The following is a 17,936-nucleotide window of genomic DNA, read 5'->3' as shown; positions in this document are numbered from 1 at the left end:
CGCACCAATGGTATGTTTTTAAAATGCATGTTCTTCCAATGCAGTAAATTAAACTCTGCGACAATTTTTTAGATTGCGTACTAACAAATTGATGCCCGCAGAGATATGATTAAAATTAACAAAACTGAAACTTTCAAATAAAAATATATGTTCTGGAAATGCGCAGATTGACAAATATTTGAAGAAGAAAGGTAGTCAATGCTTTCGATGTAGCTCATTGCCAGAGTTGCTGTAAATATTCCCAGCATTCTGTTCCTATTCCTAGATGGAATTTGCTACATATACATATGTGCATGGTAGGAAGACAGAAAGGAGCAGATTTGAGTAACAAAACAAAAAGAAAACTCAGCAATATTAAGCCTGCTGAAACAAACTGATCTTCTAAAAATTTAAAATGAGAAATTACTCGTAATACAATTTGCATTGTGAGCAATATTCTCATATTCTCAATGAGGAATCCATTTTTGTGAGTCAAGCACATATGCGAAAGTGAGTTATTCAGCCTGAAATTGTTTTGCTCAAAAGAGAGCTAGAGGTTAAAAAAAAAGACATTTGGCTCATCGAGGCTCATCCCTTTCCAATAACTCAATATTGTGCACCTTATCCATCTGGTTCCCTTTTTCAATACGGGATTGTCAAAATGTGGTCAAACATACTGTGAAAAATGATCTCATCCAGTTCTCGAAACCGAACTCTTCTTGCAGTCCTTGTTCTGTGAGAAACATAAACATCTTCATTTCTTGTCTTATTGGATCCCTTCCTCAGTATGGATGTTGGACATTTCCGTGCAATCACCTGCTGGTTTAAAAATATTTATCAAGCCATCTCCGTGTATGCTATCATATTTAAAATCTATACTTCTCCATTGTGGCGTTGTTAGGATTTATTCTAAAAAGGTAAGCAAATGGATTTAGAATATTAACACCAATTCAGATATTGTTTCACTGAATACCCAGTTTTTCTCTCAAAAAATAATGGAAACCTGTATTTTGCCATTACATTTTAATCAGAAAGATAATCTACAAGGAAAACATGGGTCGATATTGACCCTTAACTGAACTCTTGACAAGCGGAAAATACCTGATCAAGAAGCTGAACACGATTTGGGCTGATCTGATTTTTATTTAATGGTGGGTATAAATATAAATGACAACTAACCCAGTCTAGTTTATTTTCTTTAATGGAAAGATCAAGAACAGGTACAAATGACCCATGGAAGCACACATTGACATGTTAAGATACCTCCTGTGTGTGACACGTTTTTGAAGATAACGCATTTGCTTTAAGTCTTCTGGTATCTGGTGTGTTTTCAAATCTCTGTGGCGAAACCTTATTCGAAAGATCGAGCAGTAGGTCCACAGTAGAATCCTGGAAATTGGCTGAATTGTATGGTGTTAATGAATCTAGAGGAAGTTGGTAGATGTAATGCATAAAATTATCAATGATGCTTCAAATAGAATATGTTTAATCAGCAAACAAAATCAATGCTACAAAATTTGGCTCAGTGGCATGAATAATTTTGGTTCTATGGATGCTGCTTTCGTACTAAAATGGCGTCCGCGACACTTCTGCCCACTTACAAGAGCTGACGGGGAACGCCACCTTGAGAAGACAGTAGTGTATGCGTCAAACCCTGCACTGGATGTATGCAAGATGGATAAATTATGATGTCAGTCAGCGACTAACACTGATTTGACACCACTGCTAACGTTCTCCCCGTGTCATCCGTGGGTTTCCTCCAGGTGCTCCGGTTTCCTCCCACAGTCCCGAAAGATGTGTTTGTTAGGTGAATTGTACATTACGAGTAATCCCTCTGTGTATCCAAACAGACGCCGGAGTGTGGTGACTAGGGGATTTTCACAGTAACTTAATTGCAGTGCTAATGTCAGCCTACTTGTGACAATAATAAAGATTATTAAATGGAGAAAAACTGCAATGCAAAGGGAATTATGGTACTTGTGCGCGATCCACAAAGCTAGCAGGTAATCAGGAAGACTCTTGGAATATTGGCCCTTATTTCAAGGGGGTTGGAGTGCAAGAGTCGGGAAGCCTTGTAATGGTACGGTTAGACCGCAGCTTGAGTAGTGTGAGCAGTTTTGGTCCCTTATTTAAGAAAAGATATTGGGCCCAATTCAGTGGACTTGAAACGAAGTATGGTTTCGTTATGGTTTCGCAGATCGGGGCACCATTTTGACCGGCAGCCCTGATTTCTGCCCCTATCCCCCACCCCCCCTCCCCCACCCTGTTACCTCCTCCCAGACAACAGAATCTCAAATTTAGAATGTCAATGAGCTGCTTGACCTTGGCCCAGATCGATCCATGGCTGCAGTGTGAGGTTTCCTCATCAGTGTCAGTAGCCATGTCTTCAGTGGGCATCCTTCTCTTTGAAGATGTTGAGCAAAGGGCTGCAACAGCTGTGGCACCGGAGAGTGCCATAGTAAATAAGCAGCATGACTGCTCCAGAGGAACAAGGCACTTAGCCGCAGGAAGTGCTTTCCAAGGTGGAAGACATGTTGATCAAGTGGAACCCCTTCCTGTTAATGAAGGCTATTGGCTGATCCAAGGGAGCCTTGATGTTCAATGAGTGCAATCTATTACACCTTGCACTTGAGGAAATCCTGCAATGGCCGCTGAAGCGGATTGGCCACTAGGGCTGATACCAGGTCAGTTCGATAGTGCACAAAATGATCTGGCCCTCACTGTAGTCACCTCCTTAATTCAGCATTGATCTGCTGCCTGGGAGATTCCACACTTGTAAACCTGGGGCCTCGTGAGTGCAGCCAGCTTTACGTGGTTGAGGATCTGACAGTCAGTGATCCCTGCTTGTCGCTCATTAAATTTCGACTGGCATCTTGAAATTGCATTCCGACTCACTGATATGATCTGTAATTACCTGCACAAGAGCACAGGTGAGGCCCCAAGTTTGCATCACAAGTCAACCACATAAAAGTAGCCTTAGTTGCGATTGGGATTGTGAGAAGAGAGAGAGATTGTCTCACTGAGGCTGGATGTCTGGGGATAGGGTCAATCGGAAAGGAGGTAATGTGGATCTAGCATGAAGCTGTTAGGTTTCTACTCCCTCAAGTCCCATGACAATGCTATCCCACCCCCACCTCACAGCCCATTTGAGTGGGCCACATTAATAGACACCCATCATGTGCCAATCCCACCATTATGCTAACCTTAAGTAAGCTCACTGCCAGTATCTGAACTGGTGGCTGTGACTGTCAGATTGAGTGATGATATTTTTGCTTCATCAGTCTTGTCTCTCTCTAGGATCTTAGCTTCCCAAGCACTACGTGGCCAAATGGTTGATCTTGGGTAAGTAAAACATAAAAGGTAGCAATAAAGGTAACTAAGATAGCACGAGGCACGAGTTGGCTATGATGGACTGGGAAACATTACTGAAAGGAAGGACAGTGGACAGGCAATGGCAGGCATTCAAGGAACGAATAGGTGAACTCCAAAGATTGTTATTCCTATTTAGCGCAAGAGTGGAAAATGAACTCTAACCAAACCATGGCTTACAAGGGAAATTTAGAAATTGTATTAGATTCAAAGAAGAAGTATGTAAATGACCAAGAAAGAGCAATAGGCAGGCCAAGTGATTGATTAAGATCGGGAAAATAGGGTATGAAAGAAAGCCAGCGGAGAACATAAAAACTGACTGCAAAAGCTTCTAGAAGTCGGAGAAAAAGATTGACAAAAACGAATGTAGGCCCCTTACAGTCAGAAACGGGGGAATTTATAAAAGGAAACAAATAAATGGCTGAGGAACTAAATTCTTACTTTGCTTCTGTCTTCACAAGGGAATATATGAATAATGTACCAGAAGTTCTGAGAAACGTAAGTTTTAGTGAGGAGCTGAAGGAAATCAGTATTAGAGAAACGATTTTGGGGAGATTGATGGGTTTAAATGTTGATAATCTCCAGGGTCTGATAATCTTCATCCCAGAGTACTAAAGGAAGTTGCCCTAGAAATAGTAGATCCATTGGTGGTAATTGTCCACAATTCTTTGGACTCTGGAATGGTTCCTACAGATTGGAGGGTAGCTAATGTAAGACTGCTATTCAAAAAAAAAGGAGGGTAAGAGAGAAAACATGAAATATATACAATACTAGTGAGCCTAACGCGGTAGTGGGGAAGTTGACAAATTCACTGGAATTTTTTGAGGATGTAACTAGTAGAGTTGACCAGGGAGAATCAGTGGATGTAGTTTATTTAGACTTTCAAAAGGCCTTCAACTAGTTCTCACAAAGCATATTACTATGTAAAGTTAAAGCGCATGGGATTGCGGGTAGTATCTTTAGACAAATAGAAAGCTGAATCATAGAATCCTTGAACCCCTACAATGCAGAAGGTGGCCTTTCAGCCCAGTGTGTCTGCACTGACCCCTTAAACGACTCACTACCTGGGCCCAATCCCCCACCCTATTCCTGCAACCCCAACCTAAGGAGCAATTTAGCATGTCAGTCCACCTAACTTGCATATCTTTGCACTGTGGGAGGAACTGGAGCACCCGGAGGAAATCCACAATGGCACGGTGAGATCGAGCAAACTCCACACAGTCACCCGAGGTTGGAGTCGAGCCCAGGGGCGAAATTCTCCGACCGCCCGCAGAGTCGGAGAATCGCCCGGGGCCGGCGAAAATCCCGCCCCCGCCGTGGCCGGAATTCTCCGCCACCCGGGAATTGGCAGGGGCGGGAATCGCGCTGCGCCGATCCCTCTGCGGCGATTCTCCGGCCCGCAATGGGCGGATGTCCCACCGCCGCCGTGGTTTCAACCACCTCTAGTGGCGGCGGAATTGGTGGCATGAGCGGGCCCCCGGGGTCCTGGGTGGGGGCGCAGGGCGATCGGACCCCGGGGACTGCCCCCAGGGCGGCCAGGCCCACGATCGGGGCCCACTGATTGGCGGACGGGCCAATGCCGTCGGGCACTCTTTCTCTTCTGCCGCCGCTACGGCCTCCACCATGGCGGAGGTGGAAGAGAACCCCCCTACCGCGCATGCGCCGCTAGTGACGTCAGCGGCTGCTGACACACCGGCGCATGCGCGAACCGGCGAAGGCCTTTCGGCCAGCCCCGACGCCGGGCGGCGGGCGTCAAAGGCCGTTGGCGCTGGTTTTGGCGCCAGTCGGCGTGGCGCCAACCACTCTGGCGCGGGCCTAGCCCCCAAAGGTGCGGAGAATTTCACACCTTTGTGGAGGCCCGACGACGGAGTGGTTGGTGCCACTCCGCTACGCCGGACCCCCCGCCCCGCTGGGTAGGGGAGAATCCTGGCCCACGTCTCTGGAACTGAGGCAGCAGTGATAACCACTGTGCCACCCTGTTAGCAGACAGAAGGCAAAGAGCTGTAATAAATGTGTAGTTTTCCAAATGGCAGGCAGTGATTAGTGCGGTACCAAAGGGATCAGCTGTTCACATGCTATATTAATGATTTGGATGAGGGAACTAAGTGTATCATCTCCGAATTTGCAGACGACACATAGCTCGGTGGGAGGGGGAGCTGTGAGGAGCATGCAGAGATCCTTCAGCGTGATTTGGATAGGCTGTGTGAATGGGCTTATGCATGGCAGATGCAGCAGAATGTGGATAAATGAGACGTTATCCACTTCTACCGAAGGCAGATTATTATTTGAATGGGTGTAAATTGAGAGAGGTGGATACTCAGCGAGACATTGGTGTCCTTGTGCATCAGTCGCTTAAAGTAAATACGCAGGTATAACAGGTAGTAAAGAAGGCAAATGGTATGTTGGCCTTCATAGCAAGAGGAATGGAGTATAGGAATAGGGATGTTGGTAAGGCACACCGGAATATTGTGTGCTATTTTAGGGTCCTTATCGGAGAAAGGATGTTCTTGCTGTAGAGGGAGTGCAGCGAAGGTTCACCGGGCTGATTCCTGGGATGGTGGGACTGTCATATGAGGAGAGATTAAGTCTATTAGGATTATATTCATTGGAGTTTAAAAGTGAGTGAGAGGAGATCTCATTGAAACTTATAAAATTCTAACGGGATTAGACAGGGTAGGATCAAAAAGAATGTTCTCGATGGTGGGAGAGTCCAGAATTAGGGGTTATAGTTTGAGAATAAGGGATAAACCTTTTAGGACTGAGGTGAGGAGAAATGTCTTCACCCAGAGAGCGGTAAATCTGTAGAATTCACTACCATAGAATGTAGTTGAGACCAAAACATTGTTTGATTTCAAGAAAGAATTAGATATAGCTCTTGGGGCTAACGGGAGCCAGGGATATGGGAGGGAGTGGCAGGAACAAGGTACTGAATTTGATTATCAGCCATGATCATAAGGAATGGTGGAGCAGGCTCGAAGGGCTGAATGGCCTCCTCCACCTGCTTCTATTTTCTATGTATGTTTCTATGTCTAAAAAACAAAGTTGAGGATGAAGGAAAAATGGAAAGCAAGAGATTCACCTTCTACAGATGGCAAACCATAACATATGGCAGGATGATAGCGATGTGGGATGTGATGGATTAGGTAGAAACAAGCCATCATCCTCAATGGTTTCAGCTGACCACAGCCTCACTGATGGCTCATCGCTTTTTCCCAGGGCGGAAATGACAATTACAAGGGGGCACAGGTTCAAGGTGAGGGGGGAAAGGTTCAGTGGAGATGTACGGGGGAAGTGTCTCTATACAGAGGGTGGTGGTGGCCTGGAATGCACTGCCAAGTGAGATGGTTGAGGCAGATACGTTAGCGACCTTTAAATCTTATCTGGACAGACACATGAACAGATGGGGTAAGGATACATACAGTAGGTTGGTCTAGATAGGACATGAGATTGGCACAGGCTTGGAGAGCCGAAGGGCCTGTTATTTGCTGTATTGTTCTTTGTAATGATTGACAGCACCATCACCTCCATGGAGGTGAGGACACATAGCCCTGCCTGCTCTTCGTCATTTCAGTGTCCCCGACTCCAATAATGAGTCATCGTGCCTTGCAAGAGACATTGAAATGTGTTCACTGGTTTGGTGCAACATGTTTGAGTGATGTGTCTATGCTGGCAACATGTCGAAGCTGTGTGGGAATGGGTGTCTTACAGCAACTCCTGAGTGTGTGAGGTGTGAGTCCTGGTTGATAGAGATTGTGGTAGGTGAGTGAATGGAGTGGGGCGAATGGTGCAGTGTGTGAAGCTGATGCTGCAATTGGTCGGCAATGGCGTGCAAAGATGCATTCACGCAGCTTGGCCAGTTGTGGGAGGTCATTAAACCTCTTCTGGCATTTCATGCAGATCCTCAGGACGAGACTGCTGGCATTGACTGTGACAGCTACCTGCTCCAACAAAAACACAAATGCTGGACAATCTCAGCAGGCCTGACAGCATCTGTGGAGAGATGGCGACTCTTTGTCAAAGCTATCAGCTCCCACTGCATTCTCAGTATCGGCCTGGAGTGCGTACTGACCTCGAGTGAAGAGGACCATTCTGCTCCTAACACCATCTTGCGCTGCATTGAGGAATGGAGGAACGTCAGAGTACTCTCTCTGACCAGTTGGCCGGTTGTACCATTTTCCAAGGTACTTGCTGTTCTTTTAACTCCTCCGTCATCAATGATAGCCCTGCCGCAGACAGAACGCACTTCATCTTCAAACGTAGGCCGTCTGCTGAGTTTCATACAATTTACAGTGCAGAAGGAGGCCATTCGGCCCATCGAGTCTATACCGGCCCTTAGAAAGAGCACGCTACCTAATGCCACACTGTCCCCATAACCCAGTAACCCCACCTAACCTTTTTGGCATGAAGGACAATTTAGCATGGCCAATCCACCTAACCTGCACATCTTTGGACTGTGGGAGGAAACCGGAGCACCCAGAGGAAACCCACGCAGACACGGGGAGAACCTGGAGACTCCACACAGACAGTGATCCAAGCCGGGAATCAAACCTGGGACCCTGGAGCTGTGAAGCAACAGTGCTAATCACTGTGCTACCATGCAGCCACTCAACATTGTGCCCAGCGTTGAGCTGCCGGCTGCAATCATCATAGTTAGCAGCAAGCAGTGAAGCTTGCAAACTGACTGTATTATAGGTTTTATTGTGCATCTCCACATCGGAATTTGGGGACAATCCAACAAAGGGCCCTAGATTTTTACAATTAGAAATATATGTCACAGAAAATTTACTCTTTTCAAAAAGTGAAAGAGAAGTATAAACACCAGAAAAATAAATAAACGCAGAAACACAGCAGAAACTACAATGCACAAATCAAGAAAACAAAAAGGTTTTTTTTCCAGGACTGACTATTAGATGCAGCTGACTACATTTCCAAATGTTTTGCACCAGGTCAGGAAAGGGAGGAGCTCAGGACTGAACAGTGCATGGAATAGGAGTGGGCGAGTCCCATTTGACTAGAGTTTAATTGGAGTGAAGTAGAGGAGTGTTGGCTTAGCTCACTTGGCTAGATAGCCGGTTCATGATGCAGAGCTTAGGCCAGCAGCGTAGGTTCATTTCCCATGCCAGCTGAGGTTTTTCATGAAGGCCCCACCTTCTCGTACCAGCCTCCCCGGACAGGCGCCGGAATGTGGCGACTAGGGGCTTTTCACAGTAACTTAATTGAAGCCTACTCGTGACAATAAGCGATTTTCATTTTCATTTCATTCTCAATCTTGCTGCTCACTAGAGGTGTGGTGATCCTCAGGCTAAATCAACATGCTAGCTCTCTCCTTCAAAAAGGGAAAAGCTTCACAATCAACCTCTGCTCTGTCACCACCTTTGCAACATTGCCAGCCTGTATTTCCACCTTACTCCCACTGAATCTGCACCATTCCTCCATCGATCCGGGCTCCACTCCAATTAAAGATAAGGTAAAAGGTAAAGTCGCCAGAGGCTGCTTTTCCCTTCTGGCTTTGGAGCTAGAAAAGACGGTGATGAGTTCATTATGAACAAGCAGTTGGGATGGCCTTGATGTCCAACAGAAAATCACAACAGAATAGGCCACTCAGCCCATCGTGCCTACTCTGCCATTTAATTTGATTATGGCTGACCTTCTGGGTGCAATCTAACGGAAATGTAATTTGTGACGGGTTTTGCTGGGAGTTTCTGCCCAGCTCTGATGACCACGCTGCACCTGAAAAGCAGCGCACTGTGGGGCATCATGGCCGATAGAAGCCAGGAGACCTTGCTCCCGGGATCTACCCGGCTCCCAACGTCTCACCAATTGTGGCCGGGCTCACTATAAGTAAATCTACATATTAAAGCCTCACTCTAATGTGCAGATTTCCGAGGTATCCGAGGGTGGGATCAATCTCCTTCGCATCGGAGGCCTTGGGTGATTGTTGTTTACTACAGGTGTCCAGAAACGGGGACCAGATGGAACAGTACTCGTGGGGGTCTCCCAGGGGATCAGAGGCCCGTGGATGAATGCCCTTTGGGTACCCTGGCAGTGCCACCTGGGTGGGGGCACTTTCTAAGGTGCCAAGCTGGCATTTGTGCACTGCCGATCGGGCCGGGGTGCCCTGTGTGGGGAATGCGGTGGCCCTTCTATAGTGCAGTGCAGCTGGGGGCTGGAAGATTCAGGGGGTTGTGTCCCGATCTCTCACTATACTAAGGAGTTCTGGTGAGCAGAGCTCCTCAGTGTAGAATACGGGGTTTAGTGCGGTCTCGGCCACACGTTCCCTGTTGAGGCTTCTTAGCTAACGCAAGTCGTGTTTTACAACCATTTGTTTTCCTCGGTGCAGCGGGCGCCGGGAAACACATGGCTAAACAAACTCGCTATGGGAGTTTGTTCCCTTTTGGTAAAATTGCGCCCCGAGAATTATTTTCAACTGAAAAGTGAACTCACTGGCCAGACCAGCTTCTCAGAGATTGGGCCACCATTTTAAAAACGTGCCCCAATCTCTAATTGAGCTTGATAGTCACACACGGGCAAGGTCACCACCACACACATGTGCACTTTCCCACACCCTCCCAAGTGAATGCCCCCCCACTATGGGGTTGCTAAGGCCCCCCCCCCCATTTCAGGCCTTCTCACCCTCTTGAGCCCCCCAACTTGGAGACCCCTTCATACCTGCCCTGCACCCTCCTTTCATGGGCGTGGCTCCCTCAGGCCCTTATGTTTGACAATGCATCCTGGCAGTGCTGCTGGCTTTGCAGTGCCACCTGGGCACCTTGGCAATGCCAGAGTGGCAGTGCCATGGTGCCAGTCTGGCAGTGCCAAGGTTCCCACATTAAAGGGGTGGGGTCAGGGGGCCATGCTGCCCTGACCAACCAGGGGCCTCCAATGGACAGGGAGAGCCCCCAGATGCCATTCCACCTGGTCCATGTTTGTACAGACCAGTGCTGAATGGCGCCCGGCTGGGGCTCCCTGGGTAGGCTAGTAGATGCCGGGTGCCCGGGAGCCTGACAGATCCCGGGTGAGCATGCCTTAGCAGGTTTTAAAACCTGCTTCAGCATGTAAGACCTGGTCCCACTCATTGTGGACGAGATCCTGATCGTGACCTGGCTAGATCTCGCGAGGCATACTGGCTGTCGGGAAGTCCACGGCAGGCCTCTCCAAGCAGCATCGCGCTCCCTTTTGGGCGCAATGCAGCCGTAGATCATGCTATCTATTTCAAACGCATACTCCCGCTCTCTCCCCATGCCCCTTTATGCCTATAGTTTCTAGAAATCTATCTATTTCTTTCTTAAATACATTCAATGACTTGGCCTCCACAGCCATATGTGGTCAGGAATTCCACTGGTTCATCACCCTCTGGCTGAAGAGTGTTCTTCATCTCAATCCTAAATGGCTGACCCATATCCTGAGGCCATGACCCCTTGTTCTAGACACTCAGTCTGGGGAAAGAACATCCCTGCACCCATTGTGTCCAGCCTGTCAGATTTTACAAGTTTCAATCAGATCCCCTCTCAGCTAGCAGTCGGCTGGGGTAGTGGCTTGGGCTGACAACTGGGAAGATATATTCTCACCACTCAAGGCAATGACCATCTCCTGCAAGAGAGGACCTAACCATCGCCCCTTGACATTCAACGGCATTACCATTGCCGAATCCCCCACAATCAACATCCTGGGGGTAACCATTGATCAGAAACTTAACTGGACTAGCCATATAAATACTGTAGCTACCAGGGCAGGTCAAATATAGGAATCCTACAGCGAGTAATTCACCTCCTGACCCACCAAAGCCTGTCCACCATCTACAAGGCACAAGTCAGGAGTGTGATGGAATACTCTCCACTTACCTGGAGTGCAGCTCCAACAACACTCAAGAAGCTCAATATCATCCAGGACAAAGCAGCCCGCTTGATTGCTCCCCTTTCCACGAACATTCAAACCCTCCACCACGGACGAACAGTGGCAGCCGTGTGTACCATCTACAAGATGCACTGCAGTAACTCACCAAGGTTCCTTCGACAGCACCTTCCAAACCCACGACCACTACCATCTGGAAGGACAAGAGCAGCAGGTACCTGAGAACCCCACCACCTGGAGGTTCTCCTTTAAGTCACTCACCACCTTGACTTGGAAATATATTGCTGTTCCTTCACTGCAGCTTGGGCAACATCCTGGCACTCCCTCCCTAACAGCACAGTGGGTGTAACTACACCTCAAAGACTGCTGCGGTTCAAGAAGGCAACTCACCACCACCTTCTGAAGGGCAACTAGGGATGGGCAATAAATGCTGGCCTAACCAGCGACGCTCACATCCTGTAAATTAATTTTAAAATAAATTCTTAGGTGCTCCGGCGTTCATGTGGAACACAAGCCTGTGCTACTGGATACTGCTGATGAAGAACGACATGGAAATCAGGGAGGGCTGAATATTGAGTACAAGTTATTGTATTTGCATCACAGCCAGAAAATGAAGCTAATGTTATCCAAGTGGGGAATAGTTCTACTTTACTGATTATAAATCACAGTGCAGAAAATGTTATCTTCATATATTTCATCAACTAAAATTAGGCAGATTGCATGTTCTAGAACATAGAACAGTACAGCACAGAACAGGCCCTTCGGCCCTCGATGTTGTGCCGAACAATGATCACCCTACTCAACCCCACGTATCCACCCGTAACCCAACAACCCCCCCCTAACCTTACTTTTTAAAGGACACTACGGGCAATTTAGCATGGCCAATCCACCTAACCCGCACATCTTTGGACTGTGGGAGGAAACCGGAGCACCCGGAGGAAACCCACGCACACACGGGGAGGACGTGCAGACTCCGCACAGACAGTGACCCAGCCGGGAACCGAACCTGGGACCCTGGAGCCGTGAAGCATTTATGCTAACCACCATGCTACCGTGCTGCCCTAAATTTAGATTACCCAATTATTTTTTCCAATTAAGGGGCAATTTAGCGTGTCCAATCCACCTACACTGCACATTTTTGGGTTGTGGGGGCGAAACCCACGCAGACACGGGGAGAACGTGCAAACTCCACACGGACAGTGACCCAGAGCCGGGATCGAACCTGGGACCTCAGCGCCGTGAGGCGGTTGTGCTAACCACTAGGCCACCGTGCTGCTGGTCTGGTCTGGAGTCTTTCATTACAGTCCAACAACATATCAGAAGGGAATAGCCTTCTGTTCAATCACGTCACTCTCATAGCTTGGCAATCCCATTAATAAAAGAAACCAAGTTACCTGCTTTGTCAATCATTTTGCATTCAGAAGTCAAGAGCTCAAAGCTTCTGGTAGTAACTGTGTTTTCACTGACAAACACTTTCTAGTGAGAGGAAAAAAGAATTGAGAATTGAATTTTAGCCAATGTCATTCGGATCACTGGAGTGTGTCCAATCCATTTCACTTCCTGAGGCATGGTTCCGCAATGTTTCCCCTCGTCTCCCCATAAAAGGCAACAAAAGCAATGTGTTTCTAAAATTCCATCCTATGCTATGCACCCTTTGACAGTTTTTTTATCTCAATAAAACATATCCATGGAAACTAACAACCTGTAGCTGTGCGTCATTTTTAACACAGTAAAACATTCCAGAATGATACCTGGTGGCAAAAACCAAACCCAAGCTACGGTGGTAGAAGTATCAAGGAAATTGAAAACTTTTGGAGAGTTGACAGTGAGTTAGTGAGATAGATTGCTTGCCGGACAATATTCCAGGTGAATATGGCCAAGGTCTGAAGGTAGAACAGTAAGAGGGGCAGTTACAAACACGGGCAGAACAGAGAGATCAGCTGGGACACGGGGAGTTTTAAACCTCGCAGGTGTGGTGGAGGCATTTGTAAACGGGATTAGAAATGGAGGTCACTGAAGAAGGATTGACGGCAGCAGGTTTTCCTGTTGTTACACGTGTGGTCGCAGCAGAGCGAGGCAGGGAAATGTGAATGCTCTGGAAAACCCTTCGTAAAATGGTAAAGTTATGGCCATGGGAGAAAGAATTGGAATGCAGAATGTGGCTGTGTTTTCAGAATAACAGGAGGGCCAATGAATTCAGAGGAGAAAGGATGAGTGAAGTTTAGCTGACGGTCAAAATCACCAAGGTAAGGGAGTTGCTCGCTGTGTGCCAAGACCACCACAGAGCAAGGGGATGATTTCAAGATGAAAAACTTGCATTCATGTAGCACCTTTCATGGCTAGCAGACATCTGGGGCGAATTTCTCCGACCCCCAGCAGGGTCGGAGAATCGCCTGGGGCCGCCAAAAATCCCGCCCCCGCCGTGGCAGAGATTCTTCGTCACCCGGGAAGTGGCGGTGGCGGGAATCTCGCCACTCCGATCGGAGAGGCCCCTGCGGTGATGCTCCGGCCCGGATGGGCCGAAGTCCCGCCGCTGGGAGGCCTCTCCCACCGCCGAGGTTTGAACCACCTCTGGAACGGCGGGATCAGCGGCGCGAGCGGGCCCCGGGGTCCTAGGGGGGGCGGGCGATCGAACCCCGGGGGGTGCCCCCACGGTGGCCCACCTTTGGGGAGGCTCGACCGCTGAGTGGTTGGCGCCACTCCCCTACGCCGGGACCCTCCGTCACGCCGGGTAGGGGAGAATCCCGCCCCTGAAATCATTTTACAGTCAATGAACTACTCTGATGTCATTCTTTATTATTGAAAACACGGCAGCCAATTTGCGCCTAGCAAACCCCCACGAACAACCGTGTGATAATGACTAGATAATCCGTTTCTGTGGTATGGATTGAGGGATAACTATTGGCCAATGGAGTGGGGTAACTCCCTTAGAGCAAAGAAGTTGCCAAGGGTACTGAGTGCAACAGATAAATATTTCAAAGCAGATGTTGATGGGATGATAGATAATTAAGTGTTTAAAGATGCCGAATGCTTTGAAAAGGTTTCTTTCCTATAGTGTGTAGTGACCAGAGGACGTAGAATCTCTGGTTGAGTGAGTTGGGTTCATTGAGTGGGTAGGTATCAATGGCAGTAAGCGAAACTTTAGTCAGGTCCAGTATGTCTGTAGATTCATCCAAGGTGATTTTATAGATGTTGAGACTCTTCTTTACAAGAAAACAAATATTTTCCCAGTAACATGGAAAGGAAATCTTCAGATTCTATCATACCTCTTTCTTTTCATCCATTCTTGTATTCCATCCTTCATAAGGTAATTACTCAGTTCCCCTTTAAAGTTATTCAGGAAGAATGTACTGTATTTTCTCAGGGGTGAACACACATATTTACCTGACAAGTCTAATATCAGAGAAGCAAAAGTTATTGCTTAATTCTTTGTTAATTTTATGTTCATTTTATACTCATGCCCTTGCCATGCATCTAAGGTCCAAACAAAATAGCTTAGTTACAGATTCATGATCCAGTGCTGGGTCATACCTCTTTAACAAGCTTATTTTCCCCTACACCAAAAAAAAAGTTAACCTTGGGAGTCTTTCTTCATAGCTTTGAATCAAAATCCTGTTAACAGCATCACCATTCTCTTCTGACCATGTTCCAATCTAGTTGTTTTGCTGAGGAGCGGGTATTCAAAATGGCACAGAAATACCAAATGAAGTATCACTAAACATCTATGCAAAGTTAGAATAACTTGCTTTGACTTGTAAAAGGTAAATATTGTGAGGCTCTACTTCAAAACGTATCCTGTAGTGAAATGGCCTTGGGCTGTGTCCCAGTACTTCATTACCCTTGTAGACACAGTTCACATGAACTTGTTAGTGAACATTCACAAACACCAAACCGAAATTCATTGGAGGCAGAACAAGCGCCACTCTTTTGTTTAGCTTACTCGGCAGATGCTGTCAGACTTTTTGAGAATGATGGAAAACATACCTCTCCACTGCATTCCAAAGCAGGATGTGACCTGGGAAACAAACAAGAATTTAAAAAGGGTGCAAGATCGTTAGCTGCACTGCAAGTTCAAAAGTATTCAAAATAACACTGCAAGAGCAACAGTAATGGATAACAGTGAACAGACAACATGCCGGTTATTTAGAATAAGTCCATTGGAATGAGTATTGGTCAGAGGGTACACATTCATCTTTAAATTACTTGGAAACAATGCCCACTGTTTAATTCCAAGAACTAGATTTGCTCATTACCTACTCCTGCTCCTAATTCGTACGGTCATATATTTGTACAATATCTAACTCCATCGAAATTTAATACCTCAGTACGTTATAACCTGCAGATTCCTCGTGTCATTTCAGCTAATAAATTGAGTTGCTAAAAACTCCTCTTTTTATAATCATAATAATACTGCTGAGATTGCAAAGTAGATTTATTACGACGAGCATAGAGGTTTAGCTGTAGAAAGTGGGATAACTGCAAATAAAGCAACTTAAAGGCTATTACACTTTAGGGCCATGTTGACTCACTTACAGCTAGTGAAGCCAAGATCGTAAAGCAGAAGGTGGGCTTACTTACCTGGAGAGTTAGAGATGAGGGGCACACGCGAAGGCCCCATGTTTTGTACACTGGGGAGCTCTGCTCGCTGGAACTCCCCAGTGTAGCGAGAGATCGGGACCCTGTTTAAATATGGCGTCCTGATCTCGGAGACCTCCCAACCTATTATGAAGCGGGGCCCCCAGCCCACCTCCCCCCGCAACACCCACACAGAACACCATCGACCCGATCGTGCGTGTGCAAATGCCAGCTTGGCAGTGCCAACCCAGCCTTGACAAGATGCTCGGCTACACAACTCACAAGGGAGCTTGAGCCTCCAGAAAGATGTAGATTAAAGTTCTGATTCAAAATTCACCAGTACCTACTGCAGTGGCCATACAGACACTCTAAAGCAATCCATCAATCAGCATTCAGTTTTTAATATATTCTAAATATAATTTAGGAAAACAGTCCTGTGGAAACCTTGGTTGGTTCCATTTATGAGAGGTTGAAAAAGATTCTCAAATTAGTTCTGTAAAATCAGATTCTCAAACTTGGTCATCACTAGACTCATGAAAGAAAAACCTCGAGAATATATCACTAAAACGAAGGAATTGGTGTCAAACTTCGGAGAGCTGCTCCATAGCCTGATGAGAGTCATACTCACAGAATCATACCTTTGAGGCAATATGCCGCCTGAGGTGACAAATCAGTGGGTGAGAGCCAAGAGGGAATTGCCCTGGAAATCCTCAGCATCGAGTCCAGATCCCATGAAATCTCTTGGAATCAGGTCAAACATGGGCAAGGAAACCTTCTGCTAAATACCGTCTCTCAGCAGGTGAATCAGTACTCCCCCATGATGAACACCACTTGGAAGAATCATTATGGGCAACAAGCAAATCTGGGTGAGGGGGCAGGGGACTTGACTTCCATCACCAAGAACGGCTCAGTCACATCACCACTGACTCAATTGATCAAACCCGCAAGAACATATCTGCAAGATTGGGCCTGGGCCAGATAATGAGAACCGTCATGAGGGAAAACCTGTCTCACACACTATTTGATGCAGGCACATCATCATTTTTTTTTTACATTTAGAGTACCCAGTTCATTTTTTCCAATTAAGGGGCAATTTAGCATGGCCAACCCACCTACCCTGCACATCTTTGGGTTGTGGGAGTGAAACCCCCGCAAACGCGTGGAGAATGTGCAAACTCCACATGGACAGTGACCCAGAGCCGGGATCGAACCTGGGACCTCGGCGCCATGAGGCAGCTGTGCTAACCGCTGCCCCACCGTGCTGCCCTCGGCACATCAATCCTGATAGTGAGGGTACAAGTGATCACTGCACGGTCCTTGTGAAGACTAAGTCCCATATTCACAATGTGTGCATCATGTTCTGTGGCACCACCAGCACGCTAAATTGGATAGATTCAGCATCTAATGAGGCGCTGAGAGTCATCAGCAACATTAGAATTGTATCCACCACAATCTGTAATTTCATGGCCCTGTATGCCCCTCACTGTTCAATGACCATCAAGCCAGGAGACACTCCTGACTCAATGAGCAGTGTAGAAGAGGGTGATAATCTAGTGAGGTTATAACACAGGACAACTTGCATGGTAAACAGCAGAAGCAGCACACTGAAGGCAGACAGTAGCAATCCCACAACCAGCAGATACGATTCAAACCACATCCAGTTTGTAAATGGTGGTGGAGAATTAAACTAACAAAAGGCGGAGGCTAACTGTGGCTGGGCCAAAATCCTGGGACTCCATCCCTAATAGTGAGTGTACCGACACCACATGGACTGCAACAGTTTAAGAAGGGAGCTCACCACCACCTTCAAGGGCAATTAGGAATGAGCACATCCCATAAAAATGAATTTTTGAAAAACTGTACTGATTAGCATTGTTTAAGGGGGTAGTTGTAAGCTATTTTTCTTGTGTGATGTTAAACGTATTTTAATATTGTGTTAGTAATAAAGTTTGTTTTAATATACCGTTTCCTTTCCTCAGTCTTACAAAATTAGAATAAAATATTGTGTTTTCTATCCAACATCCTAGTTACTGTTGGGGCCTGGTCCGGGATCGTAATAGAGAGAATGGAGTCTTCAGCACTAGAGCATCACCTTAGGAATCTCCTGTGACATTAAACCTGACCAATTGTTAAAACTCCTGGACTGACTCAAGGCGAATGTT

General features: G+C 46.8%; 1 protein-coding gene across 3 annotated transcripts in view; it reads right to left on the bottom strand.

Annotated features, from left to right (window-relative positions):
• The window catches only part of LOC119953555, a 67,172-nt gene that overhangs the window by 12,393 nt on the left and 36,843 nt on the right, over nucleotides 1–17,936 (bottom strand). For 2 of the 3 annotated variants that reach the window (XM_038777945.1, XM_038777955.1), the window contains exons 3-6: nucleotides 15,184–15,214; nucleotides 12,594–12,675; nucleotides 1,243–1,403; nucleotides 657–798 (exon numbers count right to left, since the gene is read on the bottom strand). In XM_038777945.1, coding sequence (XP_038633873.1) covers nucleotides 657–798; nucleotides 1,243–1,403; nucleotides 12,594–12,675; nucleotides 15,184–15,214 — 416 coding nt within the window. The remainder of the gene's footprint in view (nucleotides 1–656; nucleotides 799–1,242; nucleotides 1,404–12,593; nucleotides 12,676–15,183; nucleotides 15,215–17,936) is intronic. The other variant, XM_038777963.1, reaches the window with a different exon arrangement.

This window comes from Scyliorhinus canicula, chromosome 2 (assembly GCF_902713615.1).
Source record: "Scyliorhinus canicula chromosome 2, sScyCan1.1, whole genome shotgun sequence".
In the NCBI taxonomy this organism is placed as follows: domain Eukaryota; kingdom Metazoa; phylum Chordata; class Chondrichthyes; order Carcharhiniformes; family Scyliorhinidae; genus Scyliorhinus; species Scyliorhinus canicula.
This window is presented reverse-complemented; position numbering and strand designations above follow the sequence as displayed.